Genomic DNA, 24,910 nt, shown 5'->3' on the forward strand with positions numbered 1-24,910 from the left:
TACCTCCTTAAAACTAGAAGGTGCAGTTTGCATAAGGCTACCATCTTAAACAATCAAAGTAAGGTACACCTCCAACTTTGTCATGAGATGCCACTTAGTGTCGAAAATTCTTAGGATGGTGCGATAATATATTTTTATTTATAATTATAAAATTATAAGCTCCAAAAATAGTTCAAATCAAGTTGATAGGTAAACGCATGAAAATTTTGAAAATGGATAGTCCTGTAAGATGTACTATTTTTAGAACTTGAAATCTATTTTTTTCTCCATACATATACATCTTGATGTTAAGATCATCAATTAGATATTTTTCTAACATTAAAGCAAGCTTTTTCCAAGGATTTTAAAAGTGCACCTTGGGTCTACATTTTAAAGTATCAATCTCGTGCAAACTTTTATGAAAAATAAATGAAAAATTGTTTCTTGCAGGCTGGAGCACAGTTCTACATATGCGGTCCAGATAAAGATGGATGCACCTAAGTGTTCCATCTAAAAACAATGGAAACCAATTGTCCAAATGTTTTCTTACTAGAACTATTATTTATAGTTTTTAAATATTATTTACTTTTTCACATTCATGATGTCCATGTTTTTAAAAATTAATTCTTAAAATCCATCCTAAAAATAGATTTATCATGAGGGCCGCATTTCGGCATATGCGGGCTTGGCCGCATAGAAAATGGGTCCAAAATAAATAAATACCCCTGGGAGCTTACACCCGCGGGAGTATACAACAAACGAGCAAGGGGGGTTTCAAATGACATAGAGGGCATCTTTGATATATAGGGCAAATACAAAGGCGGACATGAATGTGGAGTAAACGAAAAATAAACCGAAGTGTGGAAGCAAAGCGGGGAAGGGAGAAGGGAAAGGCATAATAAAAACCTACTTTTGACCGCCTGCAGGTTTAGTTGTGAAGACTCTTTCTCTCTCCTCTCTCGTATTTTTGTATCGATCTTTTTCTCTCTCTTCCCTTTTACTTCGTAGGGGTGTATTCCCTAGCGCTCTTCTTCTTGGGCACACGCCTGAGAAATATCAACAAAAACCGAAGAAGAAGCCATGGTTCTCTCCACTCTATTCTCTCACTTCCCTGCAGATTGAGAACATCCTCTCTCACCGCTTTTCTATCCAGCTTTCACAGGTCGTAAGAATAACCCTAATTTTCCCCTTGCATGTCTTCTCTTAACCCTTTTAATTCAGTTTCTTTCCATTAAAACCATTTATTTTTAGGGCTTCTTACAAGTGTTTTCTCTGGTTCTTTTCATTAAGGTGTTAATGGATCTGGTTCTGTTGATTCTACGGATTTGGGTTTTCTATGGCTCAGTGGATTTGTTGTGTTTTTTTTGGTAGGGGCAGGGAGAAAGAGGAGACAGACAGGGATTGGATATATGTCCCTCAATCAAACCAGAGCTGATAAAAGTGACGCACAGATTAGAAAGCCTGGGCGCAATCTTGGGAGCTCTGGTCATCAACCGAGGTCTTCCTACCCTTCAAAGGGTGGCGGCTCGTTGGGGACCGCCCCCCCAAACTCCACTTCTTCTTCTTCTTCTTCGAGTCGAGGGTAAATGTTTAGATACTCCATTGCCGATTATCTGTTTTATAGGATCCTTTTAACCTAGAATTCTTTTGGGTTGTTTGGTTTTGATGGTTCTATGGGTGACCCCTAGGGTTAGGGCTTAAAGATTCAAATGTTATACGAAGTTTCATTTTTCAGATAAATATTTTGTTTTCTTTGGTTGGATCTTTGAACTTTTGAATCTTTAAAAGAGTCTCTCTTTCTATCTCCGTCCCTCTCTCTCTCTCTCTCTCTCTCTCTCTCTTTATATCTATCTGCCGTCTCTATCCCTTGGTTTTTCATCTTGTTGTTGTGTTTGGGTTTTGTTAGGTTTAAAAAGTCTAATGGACAAGGTGGACAATACAGAGGGAACCCTACAAGTGGGAATCCTGATTCTGGCATTGCTCGTGTGGTGCCTAATGGTGCGCATGTCCAAAGCCAGCAGCTTGGGCCAACATTGCCTGGTAAGATTCCCTCCCTGTTGCTTCTACTTCCATCCCAACGCCTAATCAGTTTGGTGTATGTGATAGTGTAAAGAAATTCTTCTTCTTTTTGTTCCCTGGGTTCTAATCAATTATTCCTGGTTTCTCCACCATTTAATTGTACAATCCCCTAAAAGAGTATCCAACACCGTTCTAGACCGCACCCAAGATTTCAATGTTGGTTTTTTTATTTTTGTTCGGTTTTTTTTTTCGTCTTCTTTTTGTAGCCGGGTTATTGTATTAAATATTTTTGGTTTCTTTGTAGGAGCACCTGATACAGGAGCTTCAAAGTCAAGTGATCCGGTGGTCCCTAGACCTGGTCGGCCCCTGCCGAGGGCTCCAACCTCTCAGTCTTCTACTCCCACCCCAGAACCCCAAACGCCCACCAAACCGACAGGTCTGTTTCTTTCTCTTAAGTTCTGGTTATCACTTGATTGCGAGCTTCTTAAGAGAATCAAGAAAATAGAGAATCAAAGCACCAAAAAGAAGTAAAAGAACACCTTTACTGCCAGAATGCTGGTTTGTTTCTTTTTTTCATTGGATTGTTGGAAAGAATCATTTTTAATGGATCACAGACAAGGGTCTTCTGTTTGGCCTGGTTTTTGCATGCACGTATTTTTCGCTCAATTACAATGAAAGTCCATATGTTGCAATTGGTTTTCTCTTCAGCTTCTTTCTTTGTTGCCATGTAGACAACAATTCTATAACTACAATTTTTTTTTTACCGTGGCATGACATCAGGTGACATGACTAGAACATTTCCGCTGCAGTTTGGTACTCTAAGTCCCAGCAATTGGATGCAGGTATTTTCCATTTTCCTCTTCCCATGCTCTTTGTTTGCATGAGCTTTTTATTCTATACTATTTCCTTGGATTTTTTTTTATGTTCTCTTGCTCTTTTATCTAAGAATCCGAACACAAATGAAATTCTCGCTTCACAGATTCCTGCAAGGACTAGCTCGGCACCTCCGAACCTAGACGAGCAGAAACGTGACCAGGTTTGTGTTGAAAACATAGGACATTTTCCTTTTTGTTCTTTAAGGTGCTTGAGAGTTCACTTTTAAAGTTTTAATTAGTTTGAGATAAACAGCATGATTGAGAGAAGATTCTATTGCATTTTATTTATGAATATTTGAGGGGAATGGTTTGTTTGATTGATATGTTTCTTACCAGAAAATAATTAAATTATGCAGGCTCGTCATGAATCTGCCAGAGCTGCACCTCCAATTCCGATCGCTTCGGCTCCAAAGCAGCAACAGCAACAGCAACCGCGGAGGGATCCAATGGTCACCCAAACCAGTTCCGGGGAGCCACGCCCACCTGTTCAAATAAAGAAGGATAACCAAAGCCATGTTCCATCTGTGACCCAAAAGTCCTCTGTTCTTCCAATCTCTGGATTATCCATGCCCCATCATTTTCAGCAACCCCAACTCCCTGTCCAATTCAATGTCCCAAGCTCTCAGATTCAGTCACAAGCCATCGCTACTAACGCTTTGCCAGTGCCATTACAGTTACAGGTGGGAAATGCCCCACCTGTTCAGCAACAGGTCTTTGTATCGGGCTTGCAGACCCACCATCTTCAGCCTCCACAGGGTATGATGCACCAGGGACAAAGCTTGGGCTTTTCTCCACAAATGGCTTCTCAGCTTGGAACAGCTATTGGGGGCAACTTGGGAATGGGAATGACTTCACAATTTGCTCAGACTCAGCCAAATAAATTTGTTGCTCCTCGGAAAGCTGTAAAAATAACTCATCCTGATACCCATGAAGAGTTGAGGCTGGATAAACGGTCGGATTCTTTTCCTGAGGTGGCTTCTTCTGGGCCCACACAACAGCTTGGTAGGGGACATGCTAATGTTCCCCCTCCATCTCAGGCCCTTCCCTCTTTTGCCTCTGCTCATTCGATGAGCTACTATCAGGCAATGCAACCGGGTTCTTATACCCCTTCTATATTTTACCCGGCCCAAACTACACACCAATTGACTGGGACCCAGATCAATCCTGGGTCCTCGGCTCCAAGATACAACTTCTCCAGTGGCCAAACTGTCTCTTTTATGAACCCTTCTCTCAACCCCTTAGCTATGAGCAAATCGGGGCCAGCGGTTCATGGTGCCTCCGAACAAGTTGAAACATTGGCTCATGAGGTTTCTACTCTTTCAATATCAGCACCCCTTGTTGTGCCTTCTGTGAATGTAACTGTGAGGCCGGCAAAGGATAAGGGAGTGACCTCTTCAGTACCCACTTCTACCCCTGGTTCTCACTCTTCAACCCCTGTTTCTCAGTCTACAGCTCCCATTTCCCATTCATCAGCTCCTGTTTCTCAATCTTTGCCCCCTAGTAATGTTTCAGCTCTCCATAAGGAACCAAACAAACAATCTTGGAAGGTTGAGGAGTCTGGTTCTTCTCATCGACAAAAGGGTTTGGATGGGGCTTTACCAAACACTTCTACCACAGTTAGTATTCCCAGTTCGGGTGCTTCAAGCTTGTTGGGTGTTGGAGTTAAGGGTGCATCTGTTTTAGCACAAAGGGAGCCCCAAAATGTTTCTTCTCCTGATCTGGTTGCCCCTTTTGAGGAGGCAAGTTCTGTTGTCACAGTTACAGAGGGCAGGAAAAGAGAGCCTCTCAAAAGATCCGATTCCTCTAGGGACCATCAGAAGAAGGGTAACAAAAAAGAGCAGCGGTATCCTCAGCATCAGCATCAGGTATTATGTTTTCCTAAATTTCTATTCCATTTTCTTTAGTCATGGGTCTTCTATTTTGAAAGTTAGCTCATGGTTCTGAGTTAGTATGCATCTATGCCTTTTCATGGTTTGGGTTGGTCAGGCACATATCGAGGCGCTTGAATCTTCTGGTGTATTGAAGTCCTCTGCCTTAAATAAACACACTGACACACGGTTAACCGAGACAAGTTCTAAACCTGTTACTTCAGAGGGGGTTGAGACCCTTGTGACCTCCACACCAAGCTTGCCTCCTCCCTCTTTAAATCCAGAGGCTAATACTGTCTCTGAAGGTGACAGCCAGTTGGAGGCTAAAGAAGATTTAGGGGTCTCGAAAGGGACATTGGGGTCTGGGAAAATTTCACAAATTGATCAGGCAGCTGCTCGAGATGAATTACAAGATGGGAAAAGAGGTCCTGATGAACCATCAATGCGTTCTGGTCTTGAAGGTGAGGGAATCAACTCTGAAGATTCTGGAAATGTACAGTCTGTGAAGCCTGAGGAAATTGTTTCAGCTGACTGTGAGCAAGAAGAAGGTGTTGTTGCATTGGCAAAGCAAATGGGGTCTGAAACCATTGATCGTACTCAAAATGGTTGTCCAGTATCTGATAGCCGACCAGACATCTGTAGTAACCTGGAAAATCTAAGTTTGACTGATCAGATGCAAAAGAACAGTGACGAGCCCACAGTGTCAGCTCCACGGATAGGTTCCAATGTAGATAAAGAGCGTGAAGAGAGTGTGCCGATGCCATCAGGTCGAGAACTTGAGGAGGAAAGTTTCAATTTGGAAGCATCAGCAAGCTCAGAAGTTTTCTCTCAAAGTGTAGACCTTGAGCATGGGAAGGGTGGTTCTCAAACCTCAATTGAAGCACCTATATCTGAATCTTCTCATATTGTGTGTCATGTTGATGTTTCAGATGCCATTGAAATTGGAGATTCCAATGATGCAACTGAGAGAGATGATAGAGTCTTGGACCCCAGTAGGCCATCTGAGGGACTGGCCTCTTTTCCAATCCCTAGCTCAAATGAACCTGTTAAAAAGTTAGAAGGCAGAGGGGTAGAGGGTACTAGTGGTGTCTTGATCTCTAGTTCATCTCTGGGCTCCAAGGATAAGCCCTCTGAACAGAGCAAGGCAAAGAACTTCGGGGGCAGGAAGAAGTGGAGAAAGGATATCCTTTCAAAGGCAGATGCTGCTGGTTCGAACTCTGATCTATATACGGCTTACAAACCAGAGGAAAAGCAGGAGGCTGTCCCCACTTCCGAAATTATTGAAGATTCCACTTGTCTCGAAACTCGACAAGATGATACTGAGAAGGAAATTCCAGCAACTGAGGAAGATACTCAGAGCAAAGGTGAACTGGAAGACTGGGAAGATGCAGCTGAGATCTCTAGCCCCAAGCTGAAAAATGGTGAGCATGCTCATGGGTCAGATGAATCAGGGGGTGGCCTCTCGAGTAAAAAGTACTCTAGAGATTTCCTCTTGACATTTTCGGAAGTATGCAAGGACCTTCCTGTTGGTTTTGAAATTTTGGCCGATATAGCTGATGCTCTACTGACTACTCAAGTGCCTTCGATCCACACAAGTGATCGTGAGTCATATGCAGGTTCAGGAAGGATCTTGGATAGGCCATCACCTGGTAGTTCTCGGATTGAGCGTCGAACCAGTGGTGTAGTGGATGACGATCGATGGACGAAAGCACCTATTCCATTTATTTCAGGTCGTGACCCTCGAATTGATGTGGGTCATGGAGGTCCTGCTGCTTCTTTCAGGTCTCAAGGGGGAAATGTTGGAGTTTTGAGGAACCCACGTGGGCAATTGTCCCCTCAATATGCTGGCGGGATTCTTTCGGGCCCAATGCAGTCTTTGGCAGCTCATGGGTTACAAAGGAATAGCTCTGATGCTGAGAGGTGGCAGCGTACGCCTGGAATTCAGAAAGGTTTGATGCCTGCTCCTCATACTGCTCTTGCTCACAAAGCTGAGAAGAGGTATGAAGTAGGTAAAGTCACAGACGAGGAAGAACAAAAACAAAGGCAACTTAAGGGCATTCTGAACAAGCTAACCCCTCAAAACTTTGAGAAACTCTTTGAACAGGTCAAGGAAGTGAACATTGACAATGCAGTCACCCTCAAAGGGGTTATAAACCAGATTTTTGACAAAGCTTTGATGGAACCAACTTTTTGTGAGATGTATGCCAACTTCTGCTTCCATCTGGCTGGCGAGTTACCTGATTTTAGCGAGGACAATGAGAAGATTACATTTAAGAGATTGCTTCTTAATAAGTGCCAGGAGGAGTTTGAGAGGGGCGAGAGAGAGCAAGCAGAAGCTAATCGGGTGGAAGAAGAGGGAGAAGCAAAGCTATCTGATGAGGAGAGAGAGGAGAAGAGGATCCAAGCAAGGAGGCGGATGCTGGGCAATATCAGATTGATAGGAGAGCTTTACAAGAAGAAGATGCTTACTGAAAGAATTATGCACGAGTGCATAAAGAAGTTGCTTGGCCAAGTTCATAACCCTGACGAGGAAGACATTGAAGCCCTCTGTAAATTGATGAGCACGATAGGGGAGATCATCGACCACCCCAAAGCAAAGGAGCACATGGACGCCTATTTTGACAGGATGGGGATGCTATCAAACAACCAAAAGTTGTCATCTAGGGTTAGGTTTATGTTGAAGGATTCAATTGACCTAAGGAAGAACAGATGGCAACAAAGGAGGAAAGTTGAGGGGCCTAAGAAGATTGAGGAGGTGCATAGAGATGCAGCACAAGAGCGCCAGGCCCAAACCACTAGGCTTGCTCGTGGCCCAAGCCTTGGTTCATCAACGAGGAGACCCCAATCCTCACTTGATTATGGGTCCCGAGGGATACCGGGACTGGCTTCGCCTGGAGTCGCACCAATGGGTGGCCAAAGGGGGATGCCCCTTCCTCAGCGTACATATGGTGCTCAAGATGTTCGGTTTGAGGATCGACATTCTTTTGATAGGGGACCATCAGTTCCATTGCCACAAAGGCCTATAGATGATGATTCCATTACTCTTGGTCCACAAGGTGGCCTTGCAAGGGGCATGTCCATTCGAGGACAACAATCATTGCCAAGCGGGTCTGCAGACGCTCCTGGTGTGGACAACAGAAGAATGGGGTTCGGTTCAAATGGATACAGCTCTTTCCATTCTACACCGGATTGGTCACCTTATGGTAGTGCTCGGGAGGAAACTATACCTAGGAATTTTGTCCCCGATAGAAACTTGCCAATTCCCATTCATGACCAATCAAATTATCATGATCGAAATACATCAGCCCCTATCAGGGATGCAAGGATTGGGGATCGACAATTTGATAGACCCTCGTCATCTGGGGGAGGTGTGGGGCGGGCTCAAAGTTCTACAGCTGTGGCTCAGAGCATTGCTTCTGAAAGTAAGGTTTGGTCTGAAGAACGCCTGCGAAAGATGTCTATCAGTGCTATTGAGGAGTTTTATAGGTATTGTCTCATCTTTGTCTACCATTTATTAAGCGAAGTCATCAGCTTTAAGTGTTAACATGGATAGCATGAAAATTTTCTTTTGACTTGTTTGTTGTGTTATGCATGCATCACTGGCATTGTGTCTATGCCCTGTCTTTGTTCTTGGCAGTGTGCTGTTATATTCTCAGAGGTAGTAGTGTCCATATCCTTTTATTTTATTGGGAGATGCTTTTAATTGAACTAGTTTTCTTCTATTTTATAGGATCACATGTGAAGCATAATATGTTATGAGAGGATATGATTTGATGATAATTTGCACGATTGCATATGCTTTGATGATATTGTGATGGGTGTGCCCCTTGCTGTTTTACTTTTTGTCGGCAATAAATGAAATATCTGTATCGTGTCACACTCAGCTTTCTGCATTACAGTCATTAGCAAAGCATTAATAGCTTGATATATTGTTTCTTGAAGGATTGGACAGTAAGAATAGCTTTATGTTGTTTGAAGCTAGTTATGGAATGCTTTTGCTAAAATCGTGTTAGTAGAACTCAATTAAGTAACTGGCCATGTGGTGAATGGGAGGAGTCCAGGTACTCCTCGGCCTAGACGAGACTGATTTGCCTTCTGAATCAGATGTGACTCATTGTTGATAATCCTTTTTTGGACAATTTTCTTAGAGAATAAGAAAAAAAAACCTGTAGTTCATGTATATATGAAGAATATGCTGCAACCACAGAGTATATGAGCAATTGCTCAATGTCTTACTTTCTTGTAATATGCTTGTTTTCCTGGCGATGAAAAATGATTTCTTTTATTAATACTAAAGGAAATTTTATTGTCTAAAGTTAAATTCCGAATGGGTGCTGGAGATAGCTGCCGTGGTGGACTCTGGACTTGCTGGATGCTGGTATTGTGTACCATGGCTTTGAGTTCAGTTGCTGCATTAAAATTATGGGGGTGGCTCTCGTACTTGTATTGATTGTCAAACACATGATGAATATGGGATCTTGGGAGCAAAGATGGGTGTCCTGAATGTATCCAACTGCTGGTAGACTTGCAAAGATGGAACGCGTTCATATAGACTGGTGATTGTGATGAGGAAAAGTATCTGCAGAATGTAGGTGTTTAAGTATCAAAGTCGATGTAGTGTTTTGTCTCTTTTTGGTGGTTAGGGGGTTATTTCTTAGAAGACATAGGGTGGTTTGGTCTGTTGTAGATTTTGCAGAGACTTTAGGGATTAGGTCATTTAGTATTCTAGATATTTTAAGGGTGATTGAGTCTTTTATTTTTGTTATTGGGGATACTTATGGGGCAATTTAGGGTTTTATGTTTTTTTTATAGACCTATGTAAGCGTTGGACAAGGAAAAGGAAAAGGAAAGAAGAAGAACTAATTTTTGGGTCTTGTGAAAGAAATTTTTTGGGATGGATTCCCTTACATGCCTTCGGTGTGGCTTCAAAGGCGATAAGATGGGAGAAAGTAGACTTAGGTGGGCTGGCCATGTGCAACACATACCTAGCACAACACCTATTAAGAGGTACGAGTTAGTTCGGCAAGAGGTAGGCTCAAAAGGACATGGTTGGAAGTAGTGAGAAAAGATATTGGAACTTGTGGCCTTATTGAGGGTGTGACCCTTGATAGAGCAGATTGGCGGATTAGGATTCGTGTAGCCAACCCCAAATAGTTGGAAAAAAGCTTTGATGATGATGATGACGACTTCCTTACAAGCCTGGAGAGTGTCAAATCTCTCAACTTTTAGGATGGAGTGGACTCCCTTGCAGACTAATAGATGGGGTAAATTCTCTTGCTTTTTTTTATTTTTATTTTTCCCTCTTCCCTAAATCAAGTGATATTTGAGCCTTGAGATTTGTATAACATGATGCTATCAGAGGCATCTATTAATCCATTTTTGGAGCTCATGGATCAAAATTCAAAATATTTGAGTGTCCAAATAGAATTGAATGAAAGCCTTGGCAAGTTAATGTAACAAGCAGTACAATAACTGCTTTATATGTTAACGTAATATGCAGAAGAAGAATATGGACTGGTGGAAGATGAAATATCAATCTCTGATCGAAGCATTAATCAAACATCGCAACATGCTTCAAAAGTTGAACTGGTTGTAAGCAGTGTTCAAAAAGATGACCGCCCAGTGCCTAGGCGGTATAGAAGGCCTGGGCGCATTGCCTAGGCCTAGGCCGCAGTCCTTGGGCGGCCGCCTAGGGCCTGTGCCCTGCCTAGGGGTGGAAATTTTTTTTTCGTTGTATTGATTTTTTTTGTAATATAAATTGAAGGATGGGTTTTAGGTTCATTTCAAACTTAAACCCACAAGAATCCATTTTAGAGAGAAAGAAACATAAAAAAAACTCAATTTTGTACTTTTATTGGATCAAAGTGTTTCTTAAAGTTACGGAAAACAGATGCAAATATCGCCTAGGTAGATTTGATTTAGTTTTGTAGTTTTATAATCCTATTAGAGGGTGTTTTTTATTATTTTAGCATCAGAAAACATCTCAGAGGTGGGAGTTTGGAGTTTGAGTAATCAAAGTAAGTGCAAAAATATATTTTTTAGATTGTTTGTTTTATTTTGAGATGTTTTCTTCAGAATCTAGCTGAAGTGGAGATCCGGGTTGGAATATGGATATAACCTGAATCCAAATGAGAAAAATTGCATTAGATGCAATTTTTGTGAAAAAGATACGAATGGGGGCATAAACCGGTTTAAGAAACATTTCGCCGGTAGAAAAGGAGATGTTGCTCCTTGTAAAAATGTTCTTGAAGCTATTAGCGAGGAGATTAAACAATAATGAGTTTTGTAAAACAAAAACAAGAACAAAATCCTTGTCAATTTGAATAGATCTATTTCTGAAGTATGGTTATAACCCAAAACCAAATGATAAAAATTGTATAAGGTTTAATTTTTGTGAAAAAGATACCAATGGGTGTATTAACCGATTCAAGAAACACCTTGCTGGTATTAAAGGGATTGTTGCTTTTTGTAAAAGTTTTTTCGAAGTTATTTGGGATGAGATTAGACAATTTCTGAATTTAAAAGAACCAGAAAATGATGAAAATGAGCCTTTTTCTACGGAAATATCTTCTCCAGGTTCTTCTAGAAGTGGTGATCCGGGTTGGAAGTATGGTTATAACCCCAATTCGAATGACAAAAATCATATTAAATGTAATTATTGTAGAAAAGATACTAATGGGGGCATTTACCGGTTTAAAAAACACCTTGCTGGTATTAAGGGGGATGTTGCCTTGTGTAAAAATGTTCCTGAGGCTATCAGGGAGGAAATTATACAATATTTGAGTTCAAGGAATAACAAAAAGATAGAAAAGGGTAGAGTATCCAAGACTTCTAGGGCCTCATATGTACATACTAGTTAGAGGGAGGTAGAAGAAGAGGAGGAAGTGGCAGATTCAGAAGAAACAGAGGAGGATGAGCGTTCTGTTAAAGAGGAAGATGACTGTGATGATGATGGCCTCGATTCAGATGCATATGATGAAGCTTACCCTATTCCTTCTGATGATGATGGTGATTGAAGACTCTTGGTGTTGAGTGTTGACTGTTGTGTTGAGTGTTATATATTTTTTGAATTTCTGTATATTTTATTTTTCTTATTTTTAGTTTCTACTTTCTACTTTCTAGTTTCTAGTTCTACTATCTAACTTTTGTGTGTACAGTTGACAGTGTATCAAACTATCAATGTATGCTTGTATGGTTTTACTGTTTTAGCATTGTATGAAAATATGTATTATGGTCTTATGGATTATCGAAATTCTCTTCTGGACTTCTATCTTTTTTTTTTTTTTTAACTGGGATTATGGTCTTATGGATTATCAAAATTCTTATGGATTAATCATTATCAGTCATCACTCATCAGTTTTTTTTTTTTCAACTGGGCTGCCCAGGATTTGGGCGCCTGCCTAGGCGTTGGGTGGGCGGCCTGGACCCCCATGGCTGCCTGGGTGCCACCTAGCACTTTTTGAAACTATGTTGTAAGGCATCAAATACAAGTGGTAGGAGGTGCAAGAGATTTTGCCATTGCTATTGACCTCTCAGGATTAGATGGCTTTTTTGGCGTATCACAACATGTTTAAGTTCAACAATAAAACTGTGAAGGTTTTTAGTTAGAACAAAGTGGAGAAAAAGATCAAGTTTTAAAAAAACACCTAGGTGGCAGACTTGGCGCCCAGTTCGTAGTGCCTAGATGGGTGCCTAGATAGATGCCTAGAACCTTGGGCGCGTCCAAATACCCATATATGCATATATTTGTGTTAATTTTGTATTGTTTTTGCAGTTATATCTATTGTTCTAACTTTTTTTCATATAAACATATTGCATGTTAGAATAAACCTGTTCAAAACTTAAAATAACGGAAAATTTAGTGAAAAAACTTAAAAAGTTAGAAGTCTACAAGTCTATAGTTTATAATTGTATGAATGATAGTCTCCAACTCTCCATATTCCCTAATCACATGGTCTCCAACTCTCCAAGTCTTCACCACAGTTACAAAAGTATAAAACCAAATAATCAATAGTCCAAAAAGGCGAAAAGTCCAACATCCAAATTTTGTCGATTATCAGAAATACGTATGGCTAATTGATTTAGGGTTTATGATTTTTTTTAAAATTACTTTGAGGTCATAATCTATTTAAGAATTTTTGGGGGGGAAAAATTACCCCATTTGCCCTTAGGGGTTTCTTTAAAAATATAAAAAGGGCCCACGGCCCTGGGTGCACTGGGCAACCCGTTTTTAAAACGTTGATGAAGATATTGGTAAAGTTGAATTCCTTAATCTTGAGGGCGTGCTTCTCCCAACCCTAGGAGAATGATGTAGTTAGGGTTTGCTTTATTCTTTTTTCTTTTTGAAAAATGAATCAAAATCCACCACCTTTTCAATAATTTAACCATTTATCCTTTTTCAACCTGTCCTAGTCATTGTCATGTTCATAGTAGTTTGAAATGCCGAAGATTTCGAATCGTTTCAGAAATCGGAATCGCGCTAGCTACAACATTCCTATTTTTGGGATCGATTTCTGTACAAGGGGAATCACGGGAAATAGAGTACCTATTTTATAGGAATCGAGATTCAGCCCAAATGGAATTGAGATTCGGACCTCTTTGGTCTAACCCATTTGGAATTGACCTATATGGAATCAAGATTCCTTCATATATGGAGTTGAGATTTTGACATATTTGGAATCAAGTTTTTGATGTATTTAGAATAACAATTTGTACTAGTTTGCAATTGACATTCATATTAGTTTAAAATCGAGTTTCGACCCACATGGCAATCGAGATTTGTAACTCTATGGGGATTGAGTTTTAACCCTTTTAGAATTGAGATGCCTACATCAATGACATCTCGCGCCTTAACAACTTAGAACGTTATCAAGCAATCAAGATCAGAGGTCCCTAAGGCATGAAGAAGAGCACCGTAGATATGAAGTCAATGTATTGACTATTGAGCCTCAGAAGTAGAGTATCAAAAGTAAGTTCAATTAATAGATACTCGTAGTCCACTAGGGGAATTTTCTATAAAAGATACAAATACTATCTTATCGTTATTGTTCAAGATAGGATTTTGTCTGTGCCTCGGTGTTGTTTGTGTTGTAATCCTATTTGAGCATAAAACTCTTTATCAATTAATTTTTTTTAAAAATGGCAGCCAATCCTTGCACTATTAGAAATGTGATCTTAGCTAGTCTCAACAACGCGCCATTGGATTATTATTCGGGGCACATATGAACTCGGGGAGATAATCATCTTCAGTCCAGTTTGCAAATAACTCAACTTGAAATCCATAAATATCTCAACCAATCCATAAGTCACAGATTTATGCACCTAGAACATTAGTATATGATTTTTGTGGTATAACGATTCCAAAAAAAATCTCATTGGGATTCGATTAGGGTGCAAGCAAGATTCGATGTTTGATTAGTTCGTGGTTTCTTGCTTCTATGAACTGTGATACTCGATGTTCGGGGTTTCGAAAACAATCGAATCGAGTGTCATTAAATGTGGAATCTAGATTTAACAAATGCAGTTTGCCGAAACGAGAATTAATAAATATTAGTAACAAGATTCTACGGGTATTGAAATTGAGATACCTAAAATAAGGAATCGAGATTCCTGACTTGATGGAAACAACTTCCATGAAGATTCCTTGTTGGAATTTGGAATCACAGAATCGATATTCTGAATTGGAATCTCGGCCTTGGGCGAAAGATTTGGTAACTATGGTCATGTATATTTTGATGGGTATTTTGGATTTAAATCAAAATGTATAGCTACATTGTGTAATAGTTGATATCTTATGTGTATTTTGATGAACTTCTCCTTTTTTTTTTGTGTTTAGGAAATTATGGGTTAGTTTCTTAGGAAATATTGGGGTTAGTTTTGGTTTTTAAACTTTGTTGATATTTTTAGGATATTCAGGTCATTTAGTTTTTCATATATCTTAAGGGCAATAATACATTTTATTTTGTTGTAGATATTTGAGGGGTAGTGTTGGAAATTTAATTTTGGGAACATGGAGGACTAGGACACACACAGACACACTATATATATATATATATATTTATGTGTGTATGTGTATATATATACTCTCTCTCTCTCTCTCTCTCTATATATATATATATATATATATATATAGAGAGAGAGAGAGAGAGAGAGAGAGAGAGAGAGAGAGAGAAGAAAACTTAAATTTTGGGGATTGTGAAAAAATCATTTTGAGGTGAATTCCATAGGGTAAAATTCTTCAACCATTGGGATGGGACTCCCTCGTAGGCTCAAAGAGGGTATATTCTCCCACATTTTCTTTTTATATTTCTGTTATTTTGTTTCTCCTTTTTCCCAACATCAAAAGTGCAGGCTACTTGTTCTTGTAGAGGATGCGAATCTGCAGTATTATCATCACTAGAATGCCAATGATGTGGCTAGAGGTTTGGAGTGAGAGGTGTTGACTTTGGGGTACCTACTAGGATAAGTGTAAGAGTGGTAGAATGGTCGATTTTCATAGTGGTTGTGATAAGCCATTCAGGGAGTATAGATTCCCAAAAAAAAAAACTGTCATTCAGGGAGAATTTCATTTGATTGATGGTGCCTTTTCTATGCAGAGGCGATGCTGCTGGAATTTGTTGAAGAGAGAAGCATTTTAGGGACCAGGGTATGTAAGGAATAATTTTACCAACAGTCTTAACTTTCCATTATTCTTGGAGATTTTACATAAAGTGTGGTTATGTGAATTTGTCGTATTTGATGGTGTAAAATTCATGTAGTTCAACTAGATAGGTTCATTGTTGAGACTCAGTTAGGAAGAAAATAAATTAATCCAGTTAGTTAGGTTCTTGGTGTCCCATGATTGGAAGGTGCAAAAGTGTACCACAAAAATTGAGTGGAGACTAATTTTTGTTCAGAAATGAGATGGGACTCCCCAATGTGGGAAGCTGAGAAATACTGAATGTTTGGTGGAGGCTTTCCTTATTTCAGGTCCTTAAAGGAGCTAAAATTCATGAATTGTAGGATTGTAGGATAATGATCTAGGATAAGGAAATCTTTTGTCTAGTCGCCAGGTTAAAAAAGACTTGAAGGTGCATCAGGAAGTGCTGTGGAATGCTTTTTGGCCTCCAAGGTTCAGGATGATGGGAATAAGGTTGATGGTAAACAATTGCAATGAATGTATAGATTGAAAGGAAAGTAATGAGACTGAGGAGTTCATCAACAGGGCAAGCTGCAATATGAAATAAATGAGAAATGGTGGAGCCCAAGGGAGTGGCTCGTGGAGAGAGATAGTTGGGGAAGGAATGATGGGAGGGGAGCAGGCTAACTTTTCAAGTGGCTATAACAAAGATCTTCACCCTTGACTATGGAAAACTACAAAATGTTCTGTTCAGTGGCGGGAGGAGATATCCTTTATAATGTTTTGGCTGGTGGGGGTAGGGTTTTGTGTTGCTCCAAGATAGAGCTTTGGAATGTATGATTGGTAGGTTGCCTTAGACCAGAGGACCCGCCTCTGGCCAAAGATACATGGGCAATAGGAGCTGTTGCACCATCATCCAAGAGGTCATCTTGGTCATCTTTCCCTCTGGATTTGAAGTAATGTGTCTGGGAGTTGTTGGTGTTCTCTCAAAGTTGCTCCATACCGTGCTAAGTCTAGATTGGGGAGTAATCGGGTGAGCTTTTCTTTAGTGGGGTAATTATAGTGTGAAGTTCAGGGTTGTGCTTCATGCTCCTTTGAAAGGTTCCTCATTTTGCCATTTTGGTAGTCTATGTTTTGAGTTTTAGTTAAATTCAAAGAAATTTGGACTTGAAAACAAGTGTTATTCACCCTCAAGTTGGCCCTAGCTGCCTTCTTTTCCAAGTTGTGAATTTGGAACACGTGGTTGGGACTTGGGATGGTGTGTGTCAATACAACTAGGAGGTGGGACTTGGAATGGTGTTTGACAACACAACTATGGTGTCTGGTGTCAAATACGTTGCTTGTATGCTCCTTCCCTTTTTCAATTGGCTTGTACGGATGGTTTATTTGGAGTTCTCAGGGAGCCTTCTTTCATTTGTCTATGTGCCTGATCTCATATGCTGTCCATTGACCTGCCAGTTTGCATCTGAATGTGATATAGATCCGCAAGTGTGTGACTGGTTTGTAATAAAGCAGGAGTACTTGAACCAAGTAATGGAATGAGCAAAGAGGCAGTGTTTGTGAGAAAGTTCAAGGACTCAGTGTGCCTCATAAGTATCAATGCAAATTATAGAAAAAAGATATTCACGCTTGTACAAGTACAATATATATCTTTTGTGAAAGTAGTACATTTTTAAAATAAAGAGCATGTTCTGCTTCTTGTAGTGATGAGGCACATTAAACACTAACACAAAAGTTACATAAAGCTTGCAAGATAGAAGGAGCCTAATGTTTATATAGCTTGACATTTTACAGCCCAAAATCTTCCCTACTTGCAACCAAATTGGCTAAACCATAGTAACCGGGAACGGGAACGGGAACGGAAACGTGAGAAGTTTCAAGAACGAGAAAGGGAGCGCGGAGTGAGTCTAGTTTGAAGTTCCTTGGGTAGTGGACTAGCTCTGTACATGGCTTGGAGATGGGAGTGAGTTCCATGACTTCTACGGAGCGTATTGCTATCTAGACGGGAGTGGGTTCCCAACCAAAAGGGATCACGTTGTGCCGTTCTTAGGATCGAGGTTTCCTGAGTTCACTATTTCCTTTTATTGTAAACTGGGAGCGAGTTCCATTAGATAGCATGTTTAACTCTTTCCAAATCCAAGGTTCCAAGGTATTAATGTAATAAAAAAGCATGACATTGAGAATGCCTTTGAATTTTTGATGTTGTTGGAGCATGATTTGATACCAAAATTAGCAAACAACAATATTGGGGTTCATTGGAGCATGATTTCATACCGAATTTAGTGAAAAACCTTATTGTGATGCATTGGAGCATGATTTCACACCAAATTTGGTAAACAATATTATTGTGGTATATAGTACACGACTACACCTTAATCATACATTACCCTTCTCTAAACTGGCACTCGATGTTGGGCAAGATTTTGAACCTCCTTCACCTTCAAATCTTGCCCCCCTACTCTAGTTGCATTTTTTTAAAATTGGACACAAGTGTCATTGCAAAATGTGTTGGTCATAGAAACTTTGTGGAGAACAGAATACTAAAAACCAATAAAATAAACTTTGTGGGTGTAGCTTGCTCCCATGGTATAAGATACTCGGTTCATGGTATGATGGAATTGTGGTTCCGAATGATATTGGAGCCATGAGCTAGGGAACTCGTTCCCAAATAATATGAATCGAGTTCCCATGCCTTCGGGTACAAGATCCAAATACGCAAGGAGGCGTCTGGAATCGAGATCTAGTTACTCGGAGCGCGGGATCAAGATTCCAGGGCAGAAGTGGACCCTTACATTGGCGCTCCTGGTAACTATGGGCTAAACTATCTACCATTAAGTTGGCGTCCTTGCTTATTTTGTACAGTGCTAGTAAATTGAATTGTGTTCTCTATTTCTTTAATTCTAATTAGCCAAAAGAAGCATCTTGGGATACTGCCTTTTCTAGAACCTATCCATGCCAATTTTACTTTTTAGTAGACCAATTTCACAAAAATGCAACTCTGAACATGGGTCCCTGTTATGTGGAATGAGATGACTGGCTGTATTTAGAAAGTGGCAAAAGAAGTTTTAGGAGAAACTGGAGAGAATAAATAAATTTAGATAAGGAAACTTGATGGTGGAGTAATGAGGTTCGGAAGGCTATTCGTGAAAAACGATTGTATTATAAAACTTGGCAATATAATATAAATGGTCAAAACTTAAAAGAATGTTAAAAATGCTAAGAAAAATGCTAAACAAAGAGTAAATTAGGCCAAACTTAAGGCTCTATACAGTAAATTGGGAACAGGAAAAGGTAAAAAAGATGTCTTCAAATTAGCAACAATGAGAAAGAAAAGTGTAGGGATCTAGGCCATATCAAATGGCATTAAGAGTGAGGATCAAATGGTCTTGGTGAAGGATGAACAAAAGGTGGAGAGTTTATTTTAAAAAATTATTAATTGACAAACACAATGGCAACACAACGAGAGAAGGAACGGTTGGCATAAATGCGGACTGGAGGTCATAGATACATTCGTAAGATTAGGATATCAGAAATTAAATAAGATTTGAAGGGGATGAAGATTAGAAAGACTTTGCTGAGATTGTCCGTCTGTGTACTTCCCTCCCAATCGCTTGGAGACACACACATAGGCTAATCCATATGCAGATGCGTTAGCCAAGCAAGGTGCGAGCTTCAACCCCCCTTAGAGGACTTAGGAAGATTCTTTTTCCTCCTACTTTAGGGGTCGTAGTGGGGCCTAATGGTGTTGTATAGCTTTCCTGAACCCTTAGGGGTTTTGCTTTAGGCCCCTTTCAATTTGTATTTACAGAGTATTGGTACTTCCTTATTTTATTAATACAATAGTCATTTTACTCAAAAAAAAAAAAAGATAGGAAAGACTTTAGGACCAAATGGTATCCCGATAGAGGTTTGGAAGTCCAAGGGGAGGCATTGACTGGCTGACCAACCTGTTCAATGAGGTGTTGAGAGTAAAGAACATGCTAGACGAATGGAGGAAAAGTACTTTGGTTTCTATTTACAAAGACAAAGGAGACATACAAAATTGTGCAAAATATCGAGGGATCAAACTTATGAGCTACACTATGAAGCTGTGGGAGAGAGTGATTGAGTAACGACCAAAGCATGAAATGAGTGTATCAGAAAACCAATTCGATTTTATGTTAGGGAGGTTAACAATTGAGGCTATTTTCCTACTTAATCTATTGATTGAGAAGTTTGGGGCGAAGGGAAAGGATTTCCACATGGTCTTTACTGATATAGAGAAAGCTTATGATAGAGTACGTCGAGATTTAATTTGGTGGGTGTTTAAAAAGAAATGAGTCTCCTGATACTATATCGACTTGGTAAGCGATTTGTACAAGGGAGCACTAACTAGTGTGCGAGCAACTAGTGGATAGACGGGTGAGTTTTTAGTGACAATAGGTTCACATCAAGGGTCAGCGTTGAGCCTATAGCTCTTTGTCTTAATTGTGGACGACTTAACAAGGCACTTACCAAATGAGGTACCGTGGTGTATGTTGTTTGCTGACATCATGGTTTTGATTGATGAGACCCGAAGCGGGGTCAACACAAAGTTAGAACTTTGGAGGGATGCTCTAGAATCTAAATGTCTTAAAATTTATCGGAATAATACAAAGCATATGAAGTGCAAGTTTAATAATAATAGCAGAGACGAGGAAGTAGTTAAGATTGACGACCCAGAAATACTAAAAAGAGCGCACTTTCGATATCTTTAGTTGATAATCTAGGAAAATGGGGAGATTGAAGAAGATGTCGTACCTAACATAGAACTGGGTGGGCGTAGTGGAGATGTGCAATCAGAGTTTTATGTGATCGCCGCATTGCCAATGATGCTGAAGGGGAAATCTATAGGACAATTTTGAGATCAGCTTTACTTTATGGGGCAGAATGTTGAGCGGTCAAGAAAGAACATACCTATAGGATTGAGTGTAGCTAAGGTGAGGATGTTGAGATGGATGAGTGGCAAAAAAGAAGTGATAGAGTTCGGAATAAATACATTTGGGAGAACTTAGGCGTAGCTCCAATAGGCGATAAGATGAGAGAAAATAGATGTACTGGGTTGGCCATGTGCAACGCAAACCTAGTACAACACCTGTTCGAAGGTGCGAGTTGGTTCAAGTGGAAGGCTCAAAAAAGACAAGGAGTAGGTCCAAAAGAACATGGTTGGAAGTAGTGAGAAAAGATATGGGGATGCATGGCCTGATTATGGGTATGGCCTTTGATAGAGCAGAATGGGAGAGCATGATTCGTGCAACTAACCCCAAATAATTGAAAAAAGGCTATATGATGAAGATTATGGTGAATTTCATAAAGACATAATACGTTCTTAGGTCTATGCCATTCTATACATGTTATACTAATATAAACCTTCAAAACTAAGTCAAGTAAAGAGCCCGTTCAACTCTTGCCTCCTCGTCACAAAGCAACCGATTCACTACAATTTTGGCCCATGTGAAAATATATCTGTTTGCCTTTTCTTCTAGCTGCCCATATGGAGCCTAGGGAAGATATTTGCCAGAATTTTCTTTCTGCTTGTTAAACCAAATGTGTGCACGCATTGGACCATCCTTGTTAAACTTGACTCCTTCCCAATTCCCCAACCAATACTCTTAACCTTTTACCATGCCCCAGGTTCCTAATCATTGCATATCTATAGTGGCCCTTCTAGATTTCATGTCTTTAATTAATGAATGTTTAATAGGTGAATACCTCATGTACTTGATGTCATTGCATTTAACATTCTCTTTGTGATACTACATGTGTATGTGTAGTAGTAGGGACATTTTGATGATAAGGTATCCAATGCTATATCCCTGCAGGTTTACCATTTTAGTATCTATAATAAGATCGACATCTTATGTGCGAAAAGACTAGTGCTTTATCTTTTGCTTCCTATTTATCTCCTGTACTTTTATGTTCTCTAAGGTGGACTGCTCTTTCTTATAATTTGCCATCAGTGTTTGCAACATTTGACTTTTAAACCTTTCTACAGTGCAAATGATGAGGGTGAGGTGGCTTCGTGCATCAAAGACTTGAACTCCCCTAACTTCTACCCGACCATGGTTTCTCTCTGGGTCGGTGACTCCTTTGAAAGGAAGGACAAAGAGAGGGATCTCTTGGCAAAGCTTCTCACTAACCTATGCAAGTCCCAAGAAGGCCTGCTTACTGAAGCCCATCTCATTAAAGGGTAAGCAATCAAAATATTGTCACTAAAAGATTCGTAACCCAGAAACTCATTGAATTTATATATCATAGTGAATAAACAGAATCATTCTTTTACATGTGAATGCTTTACATGTCCAGTTCTCTTTGGACTTGTTTATTAAAGTTTGGGATTTTGGTGAAAAATCGGCCAAAACTTAAGTTTGAAATAATCTATTTTATGGTTTAAATTCTGTTTCTTTAATTAGATTCATGATTGCGGTGGTCAGATTACGAACCCCACAAATTTTAGATCCAAAATCCTTCTCTAAGATGGATTTTTGGACTGGGACCACATTAATGCATTGAACTTTGCGCATTATTGAAGTATTCGTTCTTCTTTTAACAGGTTTGAGTATGTTTTCTCAACTTTGGAAGATGCTATTTACGATGCTCCGAAGGCACCAGTTTTTCTCGGGCAAATTCTTGTTAAAGTAATTAGAGACCATGTGGTTTCATTGACTCAAGTAGGGTCGCTGATACTTAGAGGAGGTGAGGAGCCAGGGCGACTTGTCCAAGCTGGGCTTGCATCAGAGATTCTTGGTAACGTTCTTGAGATCATAGGTACTGAAAAGGGAAGCTCCTTGGATGATATTTGTAGAGGGTCCAATTTGAGATTAGAAGATTTTCTCCCTCCAAATTCTATAAAGCCAGGGAAGCTAATTGATTTGATCTTGAAGAAAAATATACAATGTACCCCATGAGGAAAAATTTTTTGTTCTTTCATTTCTTTTCTTTTTTAATCGGTTCCTTGGTGGAGGAAATCTTTCTCTAGATTATTTGCAGTACTGCGGCGTAGCAGAGTGACCTCTTTTGTTCATCTTGGGTCTTATATATTGATCCCCTTTGTTATGTGTTTTTATTCCTCTTTAATAGCTTGTTAATTCAGTGTAGAATGAATATTTAGATGGCCTACTCCTACTGGTTCAGAAGATAATTCCCCAAGTGATGATTTTAGGCTGTATTTTCTATTCTTGAATTCGTGTCACATTTCACAGGGCCTGAGGTCAAGCTTTGCCCGTCGATCTCTCAGATTTCTTTTTACATGCACATTTTGTTCATAAAAGTGCATGCGAAGCATAGCGGCGTTCCCAGTGAGTAGTTTCATATTTCGATTGTTCTTTTGTATAGTTTCAGTATTAGCCCAGTGTGCTTCTCTCTCTCTCTCTCTCATTCATTAGACTGGTTGTTAGCGTGGGGACCTGTTCAAACCCTCACGAGTTGACAGTTTTTTATGCCTTGCGTATTCTCTCTCGCGCTCTCTCATTTATGAGTGTATGCAGCGCTGACCTTTTCTTCATTAAAGTGCATGCGGAGCACAACAACATTCCCGGTGATAATGTTCAGAGTGGTTTTTCTCCCCTGCGATATTGCTTAGGTAATGTTCTTTTCTCCTATGTTGGTCCGTTAGGTTTTGCTATAGCAAATTTTGTAGAACTAAGTGTGTTTTGTGATTTGAAGATATTTGTAAGGAGGAATTTGGGGTGTAACTGGATTGAAGGCGATTTTTTGAATGTCATTAAATGGTACAAAAAAGAATTGAAAATCCCTTGGGAGCTCCGATCTTTGTGGTTGTAGGTGATGGACTTGGTAGTTGGTGCTTCGGTTTCGATTTCATTTTCTCATATTTATAGGGAAGCCAATAGTATTGCCGACCTCTTATCTAAGGGAGGTTTTTCTATCCCCTCGCTTTTGATATATGATTCTCTTTTGATATATGATGATGTAATTTTTTTTTGTAGTTATCAATAAAAATAGTAATCTTGGTCAAAAAAAAAAAAAAAAAATTGTTTTGAGGGCTTTCGAGGGTGGAGACCTGCTAAAACCCCACACGAGTTGAAAATTTTTTATACCATAGGCACATGCATTCTCTCTCTCTCTCTAATTTGCATAACTCCCCTTTTCTTCATAAACATGCATACGCAAAGCACTACAGCACTCCTAGTGAGATTGTTTTGATTAATTTTTTATTTTAGGTTATCAGTGTCAACCATATATATGGTGGCAATATTTCCATTGAGATTTTTTTATTGGGAGATTTGTTGTTGATGCATATAACAATATTACTAGGGATTTTTATATTATGGGACTATTTATTTTAGTTATTAATTATTTTTAATCATTGGATCCCAATTGGAAATCTAATGGACAAGATTGATTTTGATATCTTTGTACTAAAAGTAAATAGTCTCTTTGTGCATTCTTTCATATTATTATGGAAAAATATACCATGAGATCATTATTTTTCTTTTGGAACAAAGTGGTCATAATTAGTCTTGACAATTGAGTGTGAAATTGGGTGGTTGTGTTTATTTTATTAAATAAATTCAAAGTTTAAAAGATTTTTTTTTGGACTTTGTGACAAATTTAAGTAATCAGGTTTCACGTCAGATGTTTAGAAATACTTGTGATCTTTTTGTATCAAAGGTAAATGTCACATTGTATACAATCCTTATAATTATTAGTAGGGATTGTCTACAAAAGATCATTTATCTTTTGTGTATGGAGGTCAAAATCATTCCTACTCATTAAATGTCAAACTGGATGGCTTGGATGAGTCATCAAGTCTAAGAATAATTTTTTTGGAACTTTGTGTCAATTTAATGACTCTTACAATCACTCATTTTGAAATTTAAGGGACACGAATGATTGTGTATATATTGCATGTTTTGCTTATGGGTGTGGTTTCTATAAGGTTGCAACATTAAACAATTCAATTGGGATGCACCTCCAAATTTTATCATAACATGTAATTTTGATGTAAAAAACTCTTAGGACTATCTAAAAATTTATTTTTATATCTAATTATAAAATTTTAAACTCCAAAAATGGTTAGAATCAAGCAGATCAATAAACATATGAAAATCTTGAAAATAGACGGTCTAAATACTGTGTTGCCAATATCCACTATTTTCGGGACATAAATGTTTTTTTTGTCATATTCATACATCTCAATGTCAAGGTGATCAATTAGAGGGGTTTTCAATATTAAAACAACTTTTTCCGATGAATTTTTGAAGTGCTTCTTTAATTCTACATTGTAAGATTGCAAATTTTACTTTTGGGAATTTTGAACAGCCCTTCATTTTCTTTTTTAGGTAAGATGGGATTTTACTTTAATAATACATGTGAGATTCATATTGAATTGGATGGGAAGCATGAGGATTAAATTAATATAGATAATAACCGATTGAATTTCCTTTACATTGGGTTGTCTACCATGATACATGCAACATACCATTTAAAATGCTGGAGTGCCATCCGATGTCAATAACGGAAAGTTCATGTAAAGCATTTCATGTCAGCCATCTCTTGTTAACAGATCGCTG

General features: G+C 39.2%; 1 protein-coding gene and 1 long non-coding RNA gene across 3 annotated transcripts; both read left to right on the top strand.

Annotated features, from left to right (window-relative positions):
• Positions 1-900: 900 nt before the first annotated feature.
• Positions 901-22,443, top strand: EIF4G (eukaryotic translation initiation factor 4G). 2 transcript variants are annotated; one of them, XM_006838395.4, is made up of 10 exons: positions 901-1,141; positions 1,351-1,561; positions 1,886-2,019; positions 2,303-2,434; positions 2,779-2,840; positions 2,978-3,034; positions 3,230-4,738; positions 4,860-8,227; positions 21,373-21,567; positions 21,931-22,443. In XM_006838395.4, exons 2-10 carry the CDS (start codon positions 1,389-1,391, stop codon positions 22,283-22,285), a joined length of 5,985 nt encoding a protein of 1,994 aa, XP_006838458.2. In that variant the 5' UTR covers positions 901-1,141; positions 1,351-1,388; the 3' UTR covers positions 22,286-22,443. The 2 variants fall into 2 exon arrangements, with proteins under 2 accessions (XP_006838458.2, XP_020520022.2); XM_020664363.2 differs by having other exon boundaries at positions 1,357-1,561.
• Positions 22,444-22,579: 136 nt separating this feature from the next.
• LOC148782928 (uncharacterized) lies at positions 22,580-23,129 on the top strand. Its single transcript, XR_016051453.1, has 2 exons — positions 22,580-22,675; positions 22,865-23,129. It is a non-coding gene; the product is annotated as an uncharacterized LOC148782928 (long non-coding RNA).
• The last annotated feature ends 1,781 nt before the right edge of the window (positions 23,130-24,910 follow it).

This window comes from Amborella trichopoda, chromosome 3 (assembly GCF_054954075.1).
Source record: "Amborella trichopoda isolate Santa Cruz 75 chromosome 3, AtrichopodaSantaCruz75HAP2 v2.0, whole genome shotgun sequence".
NCBI classification, from domain to species: domain Eukaryota; kingdom Viridiplantae; phylum Streptophyta; class Magnoliopsida; order Amborellales; family Amborellaceae; genus Amborella; species Amborella trichopoda.